General features: G+C 54.7%; 2 protein-coding genes across 9 annotated transcripts; one reads left to right on the plus strand and one right to left on the minus strand.

Annotated features, from left to right (window-relative positions):
* Positions 1-4,613: 4,613 nt before the first annotated feature.
* Positions 4,614-12,215, plus strand: HOMER3 (homer scaffold protein 3). 8 transcript variants are annotated; one of them, XM_037028937.1, is made up of 11 exons: positions 4,614-4,975; positions 5,718-5,889; positions 6,418-6,572; positions 6,653-6,809; positions 7,055-7,186; positions 8,233-8,340; positions 9,140-9,264; positions 9,847-10,003; positions 10,300-10,407; positions 10,523-10,609; positions 11,772-12,215. In XM_037028937.1, exons 3-11 carry the CDS (start codon positions 6,559-6,561, stop codon positions 11,961-11,963), a joined length of 1,080 nt encoding a protein of 359 aa, XP_036884832.1. In that variant the 5' UTR covers positions 4,614-4,975; positions 5,718-5,889; positions 6,418-6,558; the 3' UTR covers positions 11,964-12,215. The 8 variants fall into 8 exon arrangements, with proteins under 8 accessions (XP_036884832.1, XP_036884839.1, XP_036884836.1 ...); XM_037028944.1 differs by having other exon boundaries at positions 6,491-6,572; XM_037028941.1 differs by having other exon boundaries at positions 4,614-4,868.
* Positions 12,216-12,820: 605 nt separating this feature from the next.
* DDX49 (DEAD-box helicase 49) lies at positions 12,821-20,193 on the minus strand. Its single transcript, XM_037028936.1, has 13 exons — positions 20,037-20,193; positions 18,974-19,097; positions 17,856-17,941; positions 17,642-17,763; positions 17,148-17,335; positions 16,862-17,002; positions 16,125-16,200; positions 15,787-15,863; positions 15,504-15,601; positions 14,424-14,498; positions 13,615-13,703; positions 13,448-13,519; positions 12,821-13,360 (listed from the first exon to the last, which is right to left on the minus strand). The coding sequence occupies exons 1-13, from the start codon at positions 20,149-20,151 to the stop codon at positions 13,172-13,174; spliced, it is 1,452 nt and encodes a 483-aa protein (XP_036884831.1). The 5' UTR covers positions 20,152-20,193; the 3' UTR covers positions 12,821-13,171.
* Positions 20,194-20,383: the final 190 nt, after the last annotated feature.

A 20,383-nucleotide genomic window follows, 5' to 3' on the forward strand; every position in this document is an offset into this window, starting at 1 on the left:
GAAGGGAGTCTGGAAGGTTCTCTGGAGGAGGAGGTGTTGGAACTGAGTTCAAAGGCCCAGATGTGGGGTCTACCAGCATGGCCAATGGTGATAAGGTGCTGGATTCATCCTCTGAAACCTTCAGGAGAGCCATGGAGGGTGTCAGAACAGGAAAGTGAGCAATGCAACCAGTTCAGTGAATCCTGGGGAGCAGAGGGAGGGCTGTTTTGAGGGTGGCCCAGAGAAGAAAATCCTGACTCCACCTGTGCCTGGAGACGAGGACTGGCTTCTCTGAGTAGATCGAGAGAAGAGGCTGCCACATCTGAGTCACCCAGTTCCTGCAAGAACATTCGGCACTGGGTAGCCCCATGTGGGCCGTCACCAAGCAGGAACACAGCCCCCTCCACATTGGAGTCCCTCCTCGCTGCCTTCCCTGAGGCCTCCTGCTCTCTGTTCCCACAGCTGTTCCTCCAAGGCCACAGAAGGAGAGTAGGAGGAGAGGGCAGGCAAAGGAGAGGCCATGTAGGCTGCTGAGCCAGGATTCGGGAGTTTTTGGGGAAGGGAACTTCTCCGGCTAAAGGTCTAGTGTGTGCTGGGGTTGTCAGAGCCTCAGGATGCTGTCCAAGGTCGGGAAACAGGCTCAGAGAAAGGGAGGGTCTGCCTCCATTCTGTACATGTGCACATAACCAGTTCTTTCCTAAGAGCTAAAGCAGTTTGGAGCTAACAATGTAAATCTGATCACACTGCCTCCCCACGCCCCTGCTCCAAACTCTCCCAAGGCTCCCCAGTACCCTTGAAACAAAACCCACACATCTCTTCAGGGCCCATGAGGCCTGACCTGGCCCCTCAACCCTCAGAACCCCCTACTCTCCTCCTACGCACTCTGCTCTGGCCACTTGGCCTCCCTATTGTTCCTCCAATGCACATAGCCTATCCCTGCCTCAGGGCCTTTGCACATGCTGTGCCCTCTGCCCAGAGTATTCTTTGTGAGTTATTATCCCTGATTAATCCCTCAGGAAAGGGGCAAAGAGAGAAGGTCATATGCCCAGAAATACATAGCAAGTCAGTAGTGGCCACTGTTCCCACCCAGACCCATCTGACCACCTCCCCGCCCCTAGCTCTCTCCCACCAATGGTACCACATTTAAAATAGACCTCCAGAACAGTCCACCTCAGAGATGATTCTCAGCCCCTCTGGGTCTTACCACCTCCAGCTATGTTCCAAAGACCCTCAGGCCTCAGGCCCAAAGGCCCTACTCAGGGAGCTCCTGGCCCAACCCGATATCCACATCTCCTAGTGCCCTCCTGAAGAGGCTGCAATTTCTCCGCCCCACTTTCTGTCCTTCAAGCCGGCAGATGCCAGAGCCTTCAAGGACGGCACAGCCAAAAATAATCAGGCTGACCTACCTCTCAAAAGTGGAACAGCCCTGCCCAGCCACCTGGCATCACGGAGGTAATTAGTGCACGTGGCAATGAGGGTAATTAGGTCTGTGGGATCCAGACCATAGATACAGGCTTGGAGCTAGGAGCGGGTGCAAGGGCACCACACCTCACCCCACTCCCGACCCTTCCTGGTCCTGGGAGCTTGAGTCCATAACCCAGTGCTCAACCCCATCCCAGAGCCCCTTTGTTCCTGGGCCTGAAGTTGCCTGGCTCCGTCTCTTCCTGGGTGCTGTCTGTTTAATGAATTAACCTTGGCCTTTGGTAGAAGTTGAGTTGGATCTAAATTTAAGTAAGTGTCCCTTTCACCAATATCAAGTAATCAAACTCCCCCCTGCAGTGATCCTCGTACATTCACCTAATGCCAGGGGTTGGAAAGCCCAAGGGACACCTCAGCCCAGTCCTTGAGGTGCCCTCAGGCTGCAGGAGTCAGAGTCAGACACAAACATCCCCAGCTCTGTGGGGTCAGGACTGGCCCAGAATGAGGGAGGGTGTTGTAGAGGGTCTGGAGGAGGAGGGAGGGTCTCTCAGAGAAAAGAGCAGTGTAGATGGGCTTTGAAGGATGAATAGGAGTTTTCCCCCAAACTAGGGTGTGGTGGGTAGCCCAACTAGCATGGTTATGGGGGAATGGGGAGGAGGAGCGGGAAGATGATTGGAGGGGTACATAGGGGTTCAGAGCAAAAGATTTAGAGGATATCACACCAGGTAGGACCTGAGTTCATGCTGGGTTGGGACCTTTCAACCCCTAAAAGAGAAAATCTTAAGAATTTGGCTCAGGATCAAAACCATATGCCCAAACTGCCAAGAATGAATATAATGTTTATCACAGTGAGCATTTATTAAACTCCTAGGATTGTGCCCTCTTCACTCAAGGACTCTTACAGGAAACCTCAGAAGTGGGCAGCGTTCTTATACATATTTTATAACTAGGGAAACTAAGGCACAGAGAGGGAAAGTGGTTTCTTTGAAAGAGGCAGCAGGGTTGGGAGTCACTTTCTGGCTCATGTGACTCTGGAGACCACCAAGGATCAAAGTGGGAGCCTAGGGACCCCTTCCTTCTGGAAGCATTTACACGGTTCCTGCTGCAGGCCAGGCTTGCTCTAGGTGCTGAGCCAAAGCTATAGAAGAGGTGGACAGCAATTAAATCATGCTATAACAGATCAAGGTGGCCATGGTGATCCATACCACATGGTTGGGCATGATACTTTGGGAGAGGATGAGAGATTTCCCCTGGTCTGGTGGGACAGGAACCCTCCAGGGAGCAGGAAGGATTTAGCTTTAGTTCAAAGCTTGGGTCAGATTTAACTAGGCAGAGGTCATAAGTGCCATTCTGCAAAGTGCTTCCCTAGAGTCAAACAAGCCATTCTAGTTTCTGTTTGGTCCCTCCTGTGATAGGTTGCTCACTCCCTCATTTCCTTCTTCAGTCTGAAGGGAAAGCTCTTATTTCTAGTCAGCCACCCTGGGGTATTGGCCTCTGCTGGCCCTGCAAAGATGACCCTAAGGAGAAGAGGCCTCAGTCCATGGTTGGGGACAGCCCCCCACCTGTCTATATCCAGGGGACAAAGAAGAGCTACTGGTGTCACCTGGACCCTCCCTGCCTTCTCCTCCACCTCAGCCTTGTGAGCATCAGCCCATTCTCCAGTTGAGAAAACTGAAGTCCGAACCAGCAAAGCCATTTCTCTGTTTGGACTTGACTAAGACAATGTCAGGTCAGGGTTGCTCAAGGCCAGCACCATCCCAGGCCCTCCTGGAGCATGAGGGGGATCCAGGAAAGGATTCACCTCCCCACTCTCTTTCATGCGGTTGCCTTCTGCCCACGCAGGAGGAAATTTGCCCTGGGCCCTTTGCCCAACTCCCCCCACAGGATGGCCCTGTGACCCTAGCTGCAGGGCTGTAGCAGTCCAGCGTTCAACACACTACGAATGGCTTTCAGAAACCTCGCCTCTCCTGGGCCCTTTCCAGTTACTTTTTTTAAATTATTTTTTTGGTAATAAGGAAAAGTCATTCTTTGCATAGAACAGACGGTATTCTCTTTGTTCCCCATAATGTTCAAGCATTTTGTGGCTTTGGGCCTGAGAGCAAAGCCAAATCTTTTGCTTGTGCAGATGCTTCATGAAGTTAGAAGCAGCCCAGGAAACGGAATCTGCTTCCATTTTCCCAGTAAGGTTGGGGGTCCAGAATGGGCCGGCCCTCCAGGGGAGCCCAGATCTGGCCACAGTTGAACTAATAAACAGGTAACAAACATCAGAAACCTCACAGAAAGGGATGGGGCACGGGGCAGGGTAGGGTGAGATCCCTCCCAAGCCCAGGATGGTCAGACAAGCTTCTAGAAGAGTGGCAGTGGAGCAGAGCCTGGAAGGACAAGGCAAAACACATGCCTGCGGGAAGGGCATTCCTGGTGGAGGGAAAAGCTTGGGCAAAGTCCTGGAGGGAGTAAATTCAGAACTTGGCCTGGGAATAAGTATCCAGGATTCACCTAAAGGTAATTTGAAGGTAGCTTCTAGCTCGGATGTGTGGTTCTTGTCGTCAGGAAACAGAAATAAAAGAAGAGGGAAACGAGATGTGGCAGAGGAGGTTGTCAGAAAGCTCCACCGTGAGGCTCAGAGCTCCTGGGAACTGTGGGCCTTCGGTCTGAAGAGCATCGGTGCCTCTACCCGCAGACCCCGGGCAGGCCAGGACCTGGGGGGTGATCACCGTTCAGCCCCAGAAGGACCTGCTCCTGGCAAGTGTATGAAGGGGTGGGCTTCCTCTGACCAGAGGTGCAGCCCAGGTGTGCGGATCTCCAGGGGACTAACCCATTTGGTGGGAACTGGACACCAACATTCATTCGCTGCATCCTGGATTCAGGGACCTTGTAACACATGTCATCCAACCATCGTTGGCATTGTCACAATTATCTTGTTACATAGTTACAGTCTTTTGCCTGTTGTCTCCTTTGTCTCTGCCTCTCAGTTCTCTGTCTGTCCCTCTCCTGTGTCTCTGCTTCTCTCTCCCGTCTGTCTCTGGGTCTGGGTCAGTTTGTCACCCTCACCCTCAGTCCCCTTCTCCACCATCCAGGCCTTTTCCTGTTCCCGGGCTTCCCCAACCCCCTTCCCACTTCCCCTCCGAAGAGGGCCCGCAGGGGGCGCTGTGGCTGGCCTTCGGGTGGCGGGGAGGCGGGGAGCGGGGGAGGCGGGGCGGGCGGCGGCCTCGTCGGGACCGGCTGCGATGGGACCGGAGGCGGCGCGGTCGTCGGCGGCTGCGGCAGCGCAGACAAAGGCGCTGGCGGCGCGGACGGCTTGGAGGGTGCGGGGAGTCCGCGCTGTGGGCCGCACCGGACTCCGCCGGGACACTCACGGGGCGCCCGGCCGGCAGGGTGAGCCCAGCCATCGGAGCCTGAGCCCTGGCGTAGGGGTCCCGAAGTTCTGGACGCGGAGGCTGGGAGCAGCCCGGGAAGTTCCCAAGTACCAGGTCTTGCCGGGCCTCGGGGACCTCGAAGTTCCGGAGCTCGGGTCGGGGTGGAGATAGTGCTAGGGGTTGCCGAAGTTCCACGCCCAGCGTCGCTGGAGGCCGCGAAGGTATTTGGAAGTTCCAGACCTGGGGATGAGGGGCCCCGCTAGGAGACCCCGAAATTCCGGAACTGGGATGGAAGGGTGGCATAGGATCCCCGAAGTTCAGGAATCGGGGCGGCTCAGAGGATCCCCGAAGTTATGGACATGGGCTTGAGGATGCAGATAATATGTCCCCAAAATTCTGGACCCAGATTTGGGGGATCACGGAGATCTTGGAAGTTCCAAGGTTGGAGCTTTCCGAAATTGAGTCACGCACTGGGCTCTTCACTCCTGACGTATGTGGGGACTCGAGCCTGACTGAATATCAGGACCCCGGACTGGGGGCATGGGGTGGGGCTTCTGCAGCCGCACAAGCGATTAGGGATCCCGGGCGTCGGGCGGGGTAGGGCCCCCTCCAGAGCCTCGTGGCCGGCGGCGCCGGAGGCGCATGACTGGTTGGTGAGTAACTTTCCCAAAACGCACAAGTCGCGGCAGGAGCGGCAGGAGCGTCCGGGCCGGAAGGGCCAAAGTTCCTGGGACCCCTGAGCCCCAGATCCCCAGGAATCGCCCCCAAACTCGGCCAGAGCTGCCGCCCCTCCCCCAGCAGAGGCTCCGGTTTCAGACCCTGTGACCAGAACAGCAGCTGCCCAGGACTGGGGGCGGGGGGTGTGCAGGGGCGGGTGTGTGTGAAGCGGGGGTGTCACCCTCTGGCCACAGAGACCGCTAAGCTGTGGTGTCTTATCCCCCAACTTGACTTCCCCACCCCCAGGTCCCTCCTGAGTCCCCTGCAGATGCCCTGGATGCGAGTTTGAGAGTGCAGGGGGAAGGTCAGGAAGTCTTCCCGGGCAGCTGTTCCTGGCTTCTGTGGGTGTTGGTTAGAGGAACCAGCAGAGAGCTAGAGAGCCCATCTCCCAGTCCTGGGTTCCACCCAGCACCCCGTGGTATTGGGAGTGAGTGGTGATGGGCGATCCGGTGGTGGGCACCGGGTGGTCCTGTTTCGCTACATCTTATCTTTTTGACAAGGATAGGGGCTTCCTGATTGGACTTTGACACTAAATCTGTGCCTGTGCCCTAGACTGGAAATGGAGAGGCCCCTCTGTGGGCCAGTGGAGACTGGTCTCCCACCCAGTAGGTGCCTGGTGATGCCACACTTTTTGTTGGAGACCCTGCTTTGGGGACTGATGGACGACTGTGTGGGAAAGTGTGGAGTGGGAGCTAACCTTGGCCTCCTCAACCCACCCTGAGATTAAGGGAGTGTCACTGGGGATCAGCTAACCCAGATAATGAGAGTTTTATGCTGAGATGTCAGCGGCCACCTGGCTCCTTTTAGAGAGTTGTCTCCTGTCCAGGTTGTTGTGGGGACCTTTCTAGGTAGAGGGGTTGGGGACTACTTGCTCTGAGTGATCTACTGATTCTGTTATCTTTTTGTTGAAATTCTGTGAATGGTCCATTTGTGAATGCTGCATCAGGTCCTGCGACTGGACCTGCCTGACCACCCTCAGCTTGTCCTGTGGGGATACTCACAAGCTCCCTCTACCCCAGAGGCCAAAACAGCAGCTTGTGCCACCCCTCTGGCTGCCCCTTGGAGCCCACCCAGGCCAGCTTGACCGATGTCCACAGCCAGGTGAGCCCTTGCCTCCCCTGGCTTGGCCCTGAGTCTTACAGGAGTACCTGGTTCCCACTGAGTGCCCTTTCCCCATGCAGGGAACAGCCCATCTTCAGCACACGGGCGCATGTATTCCAGATCGACCCAGCCACCAAGCGGAACTGGATTCCTGCGGGCAAACACGCACTCACCGTGTCCTACTTCTATGATGCCACCCGCAATGTCTACCGAATCATCAGCATTGGGGGCGCCAAGGTCCTGGCGGGGCCTGGTTGGGGTGGCAGGTGGAAGGGGTCTCAGCAATAGGCCTGGGTCTGATTGTCGCCTTGCTGTGTGCCAAGGGTTGGTGTTGTGCTGACCCTTTTGGGGCCTCAGTCCCTCTTCCTCCTGAAATGGCTCAGACCAAGGACCTTGGAGGCACTCGTACAAAGGGTACTCCAGTGATCTCATGTTCTTGTTAGCAATCCCACTGACCTCGATCTTTGCTCATTTCTCCCTAGGCCATTATCAATAGCACTGTCACCCCCAACATGACCTTTACCAAAACCTCCCAGAAGTTTGGCCAGTGGGCAGACAGTCGCGCTAACACTGTCTACGGCCTTGGCTTTGCTTCTGAACAGCATCTGACACAGGTGGGTCTCAGGAACACGTGGTGGGAGCAACAAGATTGCACCTGGGTCTTTCTCTTGGGTACATGGAGGGGAGGGGGCCCTGGTCAGGTGCTGGGCCTCCACTTCCCAGGTGCAGAATTGGACAAGCCAGAAGCCTTTCCCAGTTCATTCCCTTGTTCACATCTGTGCTCTGTAGGCCACCTGCTCCAATTTCAACACAGCCTGCCCTTCTCTGGGTTCCTGGGGTGGGCTGGGTGCTTTCCCACACCTGGTAGCACTACATCATCGCTTCCTTCCACCCTCTGCTGTCTCCACACAATTGTTTTGAACATTGTTTTCCTGGATGGTTGGTTAGTGCTCCCCGAGTGCTGCCGAGGGCATGCCATTTCCAATTTTCTTCTCTTCAACTAGCCTTCGTTTTCTGTTCACATTTAGATCTTGAATTTATTTCTGTGGGTAGTGTAAGGTAGGAGTATTTTTTCCCACATGAGTATCCAGTTGAACTTGGGCCATTTTTTAAAAAACCAGTTGCCCCCAGTGAAGTGCACTGGCCCCTTTGCACAAAATAAGTGGCTGTATATCTGAAAATGTTTCCTTAAAAATATTTTCAAACTATAAATTTATTTTAAAGTGGAAAATGTGTATTCTACCCTAACTGGAAATATAAACATTAATACAACAAATGGAAACAGGACAATAACTTTCTCACTGGCTGAGCTCAGACCCCAGGATCTCTTTGTCCTACAAGGAAGGATGTTTACAGGTGCCCCAGGCATTGAAGATAGATTAGCACCCTCCAAAGGCTCTCCTTGCTGAAATAAGCCTGGATGAGAGGAAAGGGGATCCTTTTCTCAGGGTGGCTCAGTGAGCCTCCCACGCCCACCCTCAAACCCATTCTGCTCGTTGAGACGTCGTTTTCCAAGCCTCCCATTCTTCCAGTTCATGAGATGGGTGGATGCACAAAGTTCCTAAAGCCCCTTCATAAGTGACAGGGACAATGCTGGGTGGGGCCCCAGGGGAGGAGACCAGGGATTTGTTGACTGTCTGTTCCTGTCACCCCTCTTCAGTTCGCTGAGAAGTTCCAGGAAGTGAAGGAAGCAGCGAGACTGGCGAGGGAGAAATCTCAGGATGGGGGGGAGCTGACCAGTCCAGCCCTGGGGCTGTCCGCCCACCAGGTCAGCACTCTCTGCCCCATGCCTGTCTGGCGATATTAGAGGGGTGGTCTCCCTGCATTGTGTTGTGCTGGTGCCCAGAACCAAATGCTCACAGATTGTGGCAGGGACCATGGAAGAGGAATGTGGGTGCCATGGAGCATGTCAGGGGAATCTGGCCCAGCTTTGGCCAGCTCAGATGACCAAGTCGAAAGGAAGAAGTTGATGTAGCTAAGAGGGGCAGAGTAAAGAACTGCTTCTGGGCAGTTTCCCCCATTAATTTATTCAGCATAATTAATTAACTACCTACTGTGTGTGGGGTGGGGGGTGGTGGCCCAGGGCTGGACTGGGGTTACAGAGATGAAAAAGGAGGCTGGCCCCTGCCCTCAGGGATCATGAGGTGGATTTATAAGAAATTCAGCCTGGTGGAAAGGGCTTTCTGTCAGAATCTGAAATGAATGTTGAAATTTGGCCCCAGAGGGGTACTATGCCTAGGGTTTCAGATTGCCCCCACCCCTGCCATCGCAGCAGATTTCCAGTATCTCAGCGGGTTCAAACTGGCCTGCAATCAGGTTTGCTCCTGGGAAATTGGTGAGAACCCAGGCAGGCAAATTTGGCGGCCAGGACCCAGAATTCCAATCCAGGGGCCTTGGGAAACCAGAGAGGATGGGTGAGGGAAGGGGCGCCCTCGGATCCCGTGCTGGGAGTGAAGCCTGCCTGCAGTCATGAACCCAGTATCATCAGCCCCGACCCTAACCATGACCTTCTAACCGGTCTTTGACTGAAGCCCCCCCGGTGACCCAGCTTCTGCCCATATCCTTAGGTGCCCCCGACCCCGCTAGTCAGCGCCAATGGCCCGCCCAGCGACGAGAAACTGTTCCGCAGTCAAAGCGCTGAAGCTCCTGGCCCAGCAGAACGAGAGCGGCTCAAGAAGATGCTTTCAGAGGGGTGAGGGAGTAGGGCGGAGCACAGGGTTGCCGCCGGAGGGTTTGCCAGAGGAGCCGCAGGAGTGCTACCGGTGGTGGATCGGGCCGTAGCCCCAAAGCCTGGGAGTGGGAGGTGGCTAACCGCAATCCTGCCCCTTCCGTTCTGGAGCTGACCACGCCCTTCCACGCGCTTTGGCTTTTGCCCGCGCCTTACAGAAGATGGCCCCACCCCTCCTCATTCACTCGTCCCGCGGATAGTTATAAACCCACAGGTGCCTCCCAGCCCCACCCGGTTCGGCCTAGATCCCAGTGGACTGACGCCCAGTCCGCGGGGTATTGCACTGTCTCACTGAATGAGCACCACTCTGGCCCCGCCCCCAACGAGGATCCGTCGCCCAGCCCTAACCGCGTCTCCAGCATGACCCGCCTTCCTGAGACTTCCGTGCATGGGCTGCGTCCTGTTCTGCCTCTACCCTGCCTCTGCAATTATGTTACTTTTCCCAGTACGGCCTCCTGGCCGCATCCCTGACCCAGGGCAGCCCTACCCGTAGCCTAACTCTGGCCGGCCTGGCTGAACAGCGGGCCGATCCCTGCGTCCCCGCAGCTCCGTGGGCGAGGTACAATGGGAGGCCGAGTTCTTCGCGCTGCAGGACAGCAACAACAAGTTGGCGGGAGCCTTGCGAGAGGCCAACGCAGCCGCCGCGCAGTGGAGGCAGCAGCTGGAGGCCCAACGCGCAGAGGCCGAGCGGCTGCGGCAGCGGGTGAGGGGACCTCTGTTCTAGACCCTTGGCGCGGACAACTCTGGAGCTCCTTCCTGCATATGTCCTGTCTGTTCTGGGTTCACCGACTGGCTGTATGATCTCTACGGATCACTTCCCTGAGCCTTGTTTCGTGCTCTGTAAAATGGGTCTGATATAGTGCCCGCCTCAGAGGGTTGTCAGACCCTAAAGTCTTCTCTGCCAGGGGCGGGGTGGTAGCTCCAATCAGAGGGGATGAATACCTAGGGCGGGGCTGAGCAGAAGGCAGATCTCAGAAAGGTGCTGATGTTTCCACGCAGGTGGCTGAGCTGGAGACCCAAGCAGCGGCAGAACCAACCCCAGTGAGTGAGGAGGGGCCAGCCCAGGCGCTGGAGCAGCTGGAGTCCCTAGTGCAAACCAAGGACCAGGTGAGCACTGATCATGTGAGAGTATGTGTGTGCATGTGTGTCCCCAGGCCTCAGCTTCCCTGACCTCTCTCGGAGGAGTTGGGACCCACAGAACAACCTAGGAACTGTTCACTAGGAGATCCAGACACTGAAGAGCCAGGCTGGTGGGCCCCGAGAAGCCTCTGATGTGGTGGAGCGAGAGGAAACACAGCAGAAGGTGCAGGTGTGTGTGGTGGCCAGGGGTTTGGGTGACTGCATGTAGGCGGCCAGCCTCTAGTGTGGAAAAGACTTGGTATCCTCCCTTTCTGGCGGGTCCTCCAGAGCCTCAGTTTCTTCACCTACAAACTGGGTTGGGAAGACATCTACCTAAAGTTATGAAGCATTGGGAAGACCAGATGCATGGAAGGTATGAGGTGGTTTGTAAATGGTTGTTATTGGTAGGGTTTATATCCATCCATTTATTTAACACGCAGGTTTTTTTGTTTTTGTTAAGATTTTATTTATTTTTAGGGAGAGGGGAAGGGAGGAAGAAAAGTGTGGGTGTCTCTCACGCACCCCCTACCAGGGACCTGGTCCGCAACCCAGGCATGTGCCCTGACTGGGAATCGAACTGGGAATCAAATTTGCCCTCAGCTCACAGGCCAGTACTCAGCCCATTGAGCCACACCAGCCAGGGCAAAATGCAGTTTTTGAGTCCCTGCTGAGCCCCTGTTCTTGACCCTCATGAAGTCCTCACACATCCTCTGCCTAAGGTCAGGAGCTTGCATTTGAACCCAGGTCTAGTTGGCCTCTCACGAAAAACTTTATCCAAGGAACATTCATGGGGCATGCCCTGTAAGTCTACAGGTGGAGGTATTAAAGGATCTGGTGTCCCCCAAAGTGTCCTCGGAAGAGAGAAATCAGGGAAATGCTCACTGTTGTTTCCTGGGCAGAGTGTACAGAATGTGCAAAGGCCCTGAGATGGTTAGGACATCAGTGTGTTCAAGGACCCACAAGGCCAACCCTGGCTGGTGTGGCTCAATGGATCGAACTCCTGCGTGTGAACCAAAGGGTCCCAGGTTTGACTCCCTGCAGGCCAGGCCCCCAGTAGGGGGCGTGCAAGAGGCATCCACACATTGATCTTTCCCTCTTTCTCCCTCCCTTCCCCTGTAAAAACAAAATAAATAAAATCTTTAAAAAAAGAATAAAAAGGAACCACAAGACCAGTGAGAGGAGAGGAGGGGGAATAGTGTGGATTTCACCCCCAGCCTGATGGATCACAGGAGGGCTTTCAGTTCAGAAAAGGGATGTGATCAGTTCTGTGATGTTCAAATTGGCAAGGAGACCAGGAAACAGGGGTCTTGGCCCAGTGTGGACCGCCAACCTTGCCAATCCTCTCCTTGCAGGACCTGGAAACCCGAAACGTGGAGTTGGAGCACCAGCTGCGGATGACAGAGCGCAGCCTCGAGGAGGCTCGGGCTGATCGGGAGCGGACAAGGGCTGAGCTGGGTCGGGCTGCACAGCTCTTGGATGTCAGGCTGTTCGAGCTGAGTGAGCTTCGGGAGGGCCTAGCCCGCTTGGCTGAGGGTACACCCTGAGCCCAACCTGGCAGCCAGTCCTCATAGGAGCTGAGGCTATGGGAGCAGGTTTTATACAGATGCTTTCTGTCTGGGGCATGGGCTGGCCGCAGGCGGTCCAGCAGGCCATTTGCTCTGGCAGGGACTGGGGCAACTCAGCCCCCAGGAGGGCCTGGCAGCTCACAGCTCAGGGGCTGCCTGGGCTTTTCATTGTATTGGATTTCTAGAATCCCCAGGGCACATGCTAGTGCCGAGATTACATTTCTAAGCATGGCTGTGTGTATGTGTATAATGTATGGGCACCTAATGTCATCACCAGACCCTCTCCTGTCTCCTCTCAGATACACCTTAGCTGCCCTCTGTCCGTGTAGGGCTGGAAAGCTACTTACAGGTGAGGAGGGTGAAGCGCAGAGCCTGAGGGGGTGCCCAGGCCACATAGCTCTGCCTGGTCCTGCTGCCCCCATCCCTTGGGGCTCAGCCCATGTTGTCTAGACCAGTTTGGACTTAGGTGGCCCCTGGTAAGCCCTTCACCCCGGCTACAAACCCCAAAATTAATCTTAAGTACACAGGCAGAGAAGCTCCTAGACCACAGCCAAATTCACCAGGGAAGGGAATGACCTCATTGACCTCATGGCCACATCTGGAGAGGTCCAAATGCTATGGCCATTTTCCAGATGAGGAAACTGAGGCCCCCAAGGGGCTTTACAAAAGGCACCCCAGGGCCAACCAGCTGGAACGGCCAGCACTGCAGTTCAAGGCTTTGGGCTTGGCCTAGCAGGAGTGGAGAACTGTGGGTGGGCAGAGACATGGGGTTCCAGGAGACTTAAAAGGTGCAAGAGGCCGTACCCTCCTCTCCCACCCCTGCAAGTCAAACTGGGTAAGCTGACAGACTCATTTATTAAGTGCCTCTAGGAAATGACACATTTTCACTTTTGGATCCCATGGCACCCCCTGTGGTGACCCTGGAGTGGGGTCACTGTGGATATGGGCCCAGTCATTAGTGTTCTTCCCTTTACAGCCTGACCTTTGGCCAAGGCTTTGAGAAGGGGCCAGCTGTGGCCACAGGGTCAAAGAGCTGTGTACTACACCATATGGGTGTGTCCATGGCTCCACTGAGGGGAGTGGGGCAGGTTGGCGGGGGGACTGTCAACAGGAGAAGACCCTCCGACTCTCCAACCCTCAGCTGGATGAAGGAATCTGAGGCTGGGCAGGCAGGGGCTGAGTGGGCCTTAGGTTGGGCCCTGGGTGGGTGCTGGGGCCAAGCGGGCCTCAGGCTGGGCCCTTGTTAGACGCCTCTTGCAAGCAGCCCCACCAGCCTTCTGCTGCTGCAACGCATGCTCCACCTGCTCCTTGAAGCGCCGGTTCTTCTGCTTGATCTTGGCCAGCTCAGCCTTGCGCTTGGCCTCTAGGTCGGGGTCCTGTCTCGGGAAGGACAGAGAGGTGTCTGAGCAGATCATCCTCTACCTCAGGAGCCCTGTCCCTCCCACCACTGGCTCAGCCCTCACCTTCCCCTCCAGGATCAACTGCTTCCGCTTGTTAATTTCCTTCTTTTCATCAAAGTTGGCTGCCTCGAGTTTCTGGGATGGGGACAAGGGAGAGAGGCTGTCGTGGGTGGCAGACCCGTTTTGAAGGGAGCACCCTGGGCCCTGACGCTCAACTGCCCAACACTCACAATCTCGCATTCCCTCCGGACCACGTTGACCTGCGTGAGAATCTGTAGCACCTCAGCCTCCTCCACCACGAACTCCTCCAGCTTCTTCTCTGTGGGGAGGGTGGGGGCAGGGAAGTCGAACATGACAGGGAGGGGGGTTCTGGCCACAGTGAGTTCCCAGTGCAGTGGGGCACGCATGCCTTCTGGGTTTGTATCAGTGAAGTCACCCAGGCAAGATCTGGGAGTTCTGGCCTACCTGCGGTATAGACTGCTCTCCTTTGTGTGTGTGTGGTTGCCAACACTAGGAATTAGACTAGGAGTAATTTTTTTTGACACTGTTCTTTAAAGCCAAGATGTTTCTGAATTTTAGGACAGTTAGGGTGGTAACTGGAGACGCCCTAGTGGCTCTTAGTCTTGGCTACACATTAAACCACCCAAGGGAGGATTTAAACAGACTGAGGACCCATCCCTAGGGCTCTGACGCATCCCCACAGCATGGTCTCAGGAACCAAAGGTCCTGCCCACTGGATGTGGCGTTTGGCTGCTGAAGGCCATGAGGGGGAAATTCTCATTCAATAATTGGGCAAAAGAGGCCTTCGCCGGGTAGCTCCGTTGGTTAGAGCACTGTCTCATTACGCCAAGGTTGCAAGTTTGATGAATGCAAAAATCAGAGGAACAACAAACCAACATTTCTCCCTTTCTCTAAAAATCAATAAACAAAATTTAAAAAATAATTGGGCAAAAGAAACTTCTTTGAGGACTGTATAGGAAGGAAAGTGCTGCTCACGTGAGAAAGCAGGTGGGCATCCCAGCCCTGCCCCCTCACTCACTGATCTGCTCCTCGATGGCGTGTACCAGGTGGATGTCATACTGTGTCACCAATGTAATGGCCTGTCCCTGCCGCCCTGTGAAGACACACCACAGTTACCTGCTAAGTGCCAGGGCCAGGGTGAGGGATCAACAGAGGCAGGTGACGATGCCTCTCGATTAAAGGGAGCAGAACTTGGTCAGTAGATGTGGGCAGGTGGAGGAAGCCCAGTATATCAGGGCTTGACCCCCAAGCCAGACCTGTGCAGTGGGTGGGTCTGTCCAGGGGGGCTGTAGGACACCAGGGAGGGGCAGCTCTCCTGCCACCCTGACCCTACATGTAGGCAGGTGACATGGCTGAGTCTCCTTTTCAGCATGGCTGCCCGGGAGCCCAGGGTGAGTTATATGAGCAATAAGCCCGGACAGGCCTCAGCCTGCATTTCTGCATGCCAGTTGTTCAGTTCTCTGTTTCTGAAACAGTGACTAGTGCTGCACCAGCACCAACAGCTGACGAGGCCCAAGACCCCTGCAGCAGTAAGGCCCACAATGCTGATGGGACCTGCTTAATTAAGGCTATAGCATAGAAAGAACAGACTCAGTACATCCCAGAAGCTAATCTCTCTCCACTCCAGGCATGAGAAAAATCTCACAAATGCAGTGCCCCTCCCTGGCAGGATTGGGAGCAGAGAGATGGATGCCTCCTTGGCCCCTGGCTACGGTCACAGTGAGGGGCTAAACTTGGACACCAAATCCCATGGGGCAACACCATACCCACCAAGGCTCATGAACCCACTCACTGCATAGTCCTGACTGGCAGCTCTGACAAGTGAAGAGGACTGGAGTAAGCAACAGAGAGCAGTGAGGACTGGGGCAGTGTGCCGTGTCCTCAGGAGACGGCATATGGGTCACATGGAGAAGCCAAGATACCATCCCTTTTGCTTTTAAAAGGACAATTCCCCAACTTGCAAACACTGCCTCTGAAACCTCTCACCTGTTGTGGGCTGTATCCTCGCATGTCCCACTAGCTCATGACTCTGGCTGCTCATGGTATGCGCAGGCGGGAGGGATGGGTCCCCAAAGGCCACCCCACCCTGTCTGCTCACCTGCACGGGCTGTCCGGCCAACTCGGTGGATGTAGATCTTTGGGAGCCCGGGGGTGTTGTGGTTAATGACCACCTGCACTGTGGGAATGTCCAGGCCCCTAGAGGCAGAGGCTGGTCAGCACCAGTGCCCACATGGTGAAACCGAGGCTAGGACTCATCCAAGGTCACTTAGCAGTGAAGCTGGGGCTGTCCAACCCTTGCCTGAGGCCAGCCTTCCCCTCTGGCCCCTCTGTGGGGGCATCACTGAGCCAATACATGGGAGGCAGTCCCCTGGGCTGCTCACCGGGAAGCCACATCTGTTGCAATCAGGATCCGATAGATGCTGGACTTGAACTTGGCCAGGGCAGCAAAGCGTTCTTTCTATGCCAGATTGAGGAAGAGAATTGGGAAGTAGCACCTTGGTAAATGGTTGAGCACTTACTACATGAGGTCTGCGGACAGGGCAGAGGCCAGGATGTCCTACCCTCATAGGGCTCACAGTCCAGTGAGGAAGATGACAGTGAAAAAGCCAGACTGGGATAGACAGGGGTAGCAGGAAGAGTGTTCCAGGCAGAGGGAAGAGCCTAGGAAAAGACCCTGAGGCTGAGAGGAACCTCAGACAAGGCTGGTGGGTTTCCTTACCTGTTTCATCATAGAATGCAGAGCCACAGCGGGGAAGTTGAACTTGCGTAGCATCATGCACAGGACTTGACAGGTCCTGGTGGGAAGGACACACTGTCAGCCCCTCTAAAACTGGGGTGCTGGGAAAGTGCTTCCGCTTCCACCCCTGCCCCTGCCTAGGAGCCCAAGCAGGTTGCCCTGCACAAATGGGGAAGAACAAGCAAAGGTGCACTGACATCCTCTCTGCTGAGTCCTCCTCTAGCCTATGCCGACAAGAGTCGGCCCCACACCCAGACATTTTTCTTTGGGTAACCAATAAATTCTTGGTGGGACAGCACCAATTAGGGTGTCCTTTCAACATGATATGGACTACCTATTTATAACAGCAGCCTACAGCTTCTTGGCAATCCCCCAAGATGCTTCAGAAAATTCTAAGGTCCCTGGGACTATGGGAAGGACAGCCCTGGGTATGGGTGCTGCTGCCCTGAGCCTCAGTGACAACCTTAGACCACAGCAAATAGGCTGCTCTAAGGCTGGGGACAACCATGGGCCCCTGGCCCTTCCATTAAGAGCAGATAAAAGAGCCCCCAAATCCTGGCTCTGCCTTCAGAAGAGGTGACCCCAGTGAATCAGTTGATCTCTCTGAGCCTCCTTGAGCAAATCTTCCAACACCTCTGGTCTGAACAGAGGCCCTAGAGTACTGAGACTGGCCATGTGCCTCCATAAAGGGCAGGGGGAGTCAGCCCCACCGAGCTCACTTGCATGTGTTGGTGAAGATGATGATGGACCAGTCCTCATGCTCATCCTGGAAGTTCTGGATCAGGTGGACCAAGTAGGCATCCTTGACCTTCTCAGGCACCAACAAGTAGCGCTGGTCTAGCTGTTCTACTGTGCGTACCCTGGGGAGGGGGGTGCCTCAGTTCCCCTTTCTGTTGAATTCAGTCAATGTTCTGCCCCACATATGGGCAACAACCACCAGTGGCTATAACTCCACCACCTCCTCCTGCCTGTCCCCCCAAGCCTGGAATGTGGCTGTGGACTCACGGGGCCTGAGCTTCCCAGAAGAAGGGCTGGTTGGTGGCCAGGCCCTGCAGCTCTCTGAGTGTGTCGGTCAGGGTGGCACTGAAGAGCAGCGTTTGCCTACGGGCTGGCACAGCTGCCAGGATGGTCTCCAGGTCCACTGTGAAGTCAGTGCAACCCTGCTCCAACAGCCGGTCTGCCTCATCCATCACCTGCAATGCCCGCAGCAGCGGGTAGTGGTAGGGGTTGAGGTAAGGGCGCTGTCCAAGGCTGGTCTGCCTCCCTTCCTAGCTCTGGTCATGGGCCTGGGAGCACTCTCCCTGAAGGTCATGGAGGTCCTGCTTCATCACCTATCTCAACTCCAATGTCACTTCCTCAGAGAGGCCCTGCTCCCAACCACCTACATTGATACAAGCCACATCTGGTGGGTCTCTGAACTGTTATGTTTCTAACATTCTACTGGATGGCCTGTGGGACACATTTTCCAAACGGGTGAATCAGTGCCAAGGCCAACTCACGAGAAAGCGGATCTTCTTGATGCTGAAGGTATTGGAGCTGCGGAGATGGTCAGCCAAGCGCCCTGGTGTGGCAATGACCACATGTGGTTTGCGGGAGAGCTCCAGAGCCTGGGTCACCATGTCTGCAGGTGGAGGACAACAGGTGAGGCTGGGCAGGTGGTCCGAGGTTGCAGGGGTCCCATTCCCTGGAGAGGCCTCCCTGGAGCTCTCATACCCATGCCACCAACGATGATGCAATCTTTCAGGCCCAGAGGCTTCCCCAGGACCCGGAACTGCTCTGCAATCTGGTAGGCCAGCTCCCTGTGGGTATGAAGGAGCCAGGCTGGGTTACACAGAGGTTCCGTGCCTGCCTCCCGTTACCATCTCCACCCCCAGGGCTTCCTAACTCACTCTCCTGTTCACACGTCCTCCATGCTCCCAGTCTCCTTTGGACAAAAGCTCTGACAATCAGTATTGGAGGCCTGTGTGGGCCCTGCCCACTCACCAGACTGGACCTCACAACAGCCCATGGCCCCTCCCCTTCTAGTCCCACCCAAACTGGCCTCTCTTCCTTCCAAGTTCTCAGCAATAGCCTTGATACCAGTCACCAAAACCTGAAACCCAAACATCAGTCTCTCCTCCCTTAGTGGTGGTTAGTGTCCAACTCCCCTCCTCTCTGTCCTTCAGCCCCAGTTCTAACTGGGCCTCCCCTCTGCCAATGTCCCCACTTCCTGGCCTATCTTGCTATTTCCTGCTCATACTCCCTCAAAATCAGTTCTAACCTGGCATTCCAGGCCCTTCTCATGCTGGCTCTAATCCGCCTGGCCCTCAGTACCCTTTCAGTTCCCTGCCTCTCTCTCACAACTCTGCATGAATGCACTAGCAGTTCCCTCTGCCTAGGTGACCTTTCCCCCAACTTATCCTTTTGAGAGACCTTTCTCTTTAAGGCGCCCTTGAATGAAGCCTTCCTTGACTCCACCCCTTGGCAGGCCACACTCTCATAGCATCTCATTGCCTACTTCTACTGTCATTATAGAACTTCTCATATCAATTATCAGCTCTGTCTGACCAAGTAAAATGTGCCTATTCTTAAGCTAAAGACTACTGACAGCTCCTGTCTGACGAGCACTTGCTCTGAGTTAAGCTCTGTACTCAGCATTTTTCACTTGCTGAGTACAGAGTACATTTTTCACTTGCTGAGTACATTTTTCACTTTTCTGCAGCACCCCTAAGAGGAGGCATGATTTCTCTCTCCATTTTGCATACAGGGAAAGTGTGGCTCAGAGAAGTAAAGAAGCTTGCCCAAGAGAATGCAGCTGGTTAACTCACGCAGGAGGCCTGGGGAGTGCTCACCTGGTGGGTGTCAGGACGAGGCAGAAGATGCCATAGGGATCCTCAGAGAGTTTCTGTAAGATGGGCAGGACAAATGCTGCTGTCTTGCCACTGCCTGTCTTAGCACAGCCCAGGCAGTCCCGACCTGGGTGGAGGGCAAAGCAATGACAAGAGCTTAGGTGTAAACAGCTGTTCCATTGAGCAGTTACTGTGTGCCTGTTACTGGTCTATGCCCTTTACATTCCGGGCATACCAACAACTTTCCATTGTGGGAAACTGACAAATTCTAAGAGAAAGAGACCATTATTATTCCCATTTAATAGCAAGGAAACCAAGACTCAAGAGATTTGCCCAGAAACACAGCTAGTGAGTAGCAAGCTAGACTGGAACACACACCCACAACCCAAAATGCTACTAACCATTACCCCATTTTGACAACCCCCACCACCATCATCTGAACTGGGGAACTTGGAATGCCTCTTCCAAACTGCATCTTATGCTCCCTGGACATTCTCTCACCTATGTTTATTTAACCTGTCAACTTGTCACATCTTAGGCTTCCCGCCAGTAGCTCTGTAATGGCAAATCTGAGTTGGGCCAGAAGAGTAGGAGAAGAGCAGTCCTGGAACCAGAGTGCTGAACCTACCAGTAATTTTTAAAATTGTCTTGAGAAAGAGACAAATCAAACTGCTGTTCCACCCAACCGTGCTTTCACTTCTACTAGTAATCTCGATAGCCTCAATTTTCATTTGTAAAATGAAGACAGTAAGTGCAAGTTCTACTCAAATTTCCCACTATTATCGGTTAGCAATTCAGCAAAACCTCCCGGAATTCTGAGACTATGGAAATTTCAAAGATTACATCACTTGTGAGCGGACATGCAGTGAGTCAGTAGGGCAGCCTAAAGGCCAACAACACTGCCTAACTTGCCTCCTGAACCTAAGTTCCTTGAAATGCCCGAGGCTGCCCCTCGCCTCGCAGGAGCAACAAGGGGAAACGGAAGGGGTAACGCGACAGGAGTGGACACCACTCCTGGGCCACGCCGGGGACACGTGGTGTCCACACCACGCCGGGCCATACTCACCTTCCAGGATGGCAGGAATACAACCGAGCTGCACGGGTGTAGGCTGCTTCAAACCCAGCTGCCGACATTGTTCCACAAGCCACGAAGACAGCCCAAGTTCCGCGAACCCGGCCATCGTCACCGCCAGCCGCTGGACCCATGTGAGTCTCACTTCCGGCGCGTGTCAATGATCTAATGAAAAGTTTACTGTTGATTGGATCCGACTCGTGCGTGGTCCCACCCTCTTCAACTCCAGCCATTCCCAGCCTCGCCTATCTCCTTACGGTGTTTTCCTGAATTCCATTCGCTCAAGAATCAAATCAAACTACAATTCCCGAAATGCCCTGCGAGACGCACTTGCATCTCCC

This window comes from Sturnira hondurensis, unplaced genomic scaffold, assembly GCF_014824575.4.
Source record: "Sturnira hondurensis isolate 20B ecotype Veracruz unplaced genomic scaffold, ASM1482457v3 Scaffold0020119, whole genome shotgun sequence".
In the NCBI taxonomy this organism is placed as follows: Eukaryota; Metazoa; Chordata; class Mammalia; order Chiroptera; family Phyllostomidae; genus Sturnira; species Sturnira hondurensis.

Coding starts and splice junctions, on each gene's coding strand:
- HOMER3 (XM_037028937.1), top strand. Junction 10,408..10,522: donor TAGTGCAAACCAAGGACCAG/GTGAGCACTGAT, acceptor ACTGTTCACTAG/GAGATCCAGACACTGAAGAG. Junction 10,610..11,771: donor AAACACAGCAGAAGGTGCAG/GTGTGTGTGGTG, acceptor CTCTCCTTGCAG/GACCTGGAAACCCGAAACGT.
- DDX49 (XM_037028936.1), bottom strand. CDS start 20,151: ATGGCCGGGTTCGCGGAACTTGGGCTGTCTTCGTGGCTTGTGGAACAA. Junction 17,764..17,855: donor CATCATCGTTGGTGGCATGG/GTATGAGAGCTC, acceptor CTCCACCTGCAG/ACATGGTGACCCAGGCTCTG. Junction 13,361..13,447: donor AGTTGATCCTGGAGGGGAAG/GTGAGGGCTGAG, acceptor TTCCCGAGACAG/GACCCCGACCTAGAGGCCAA.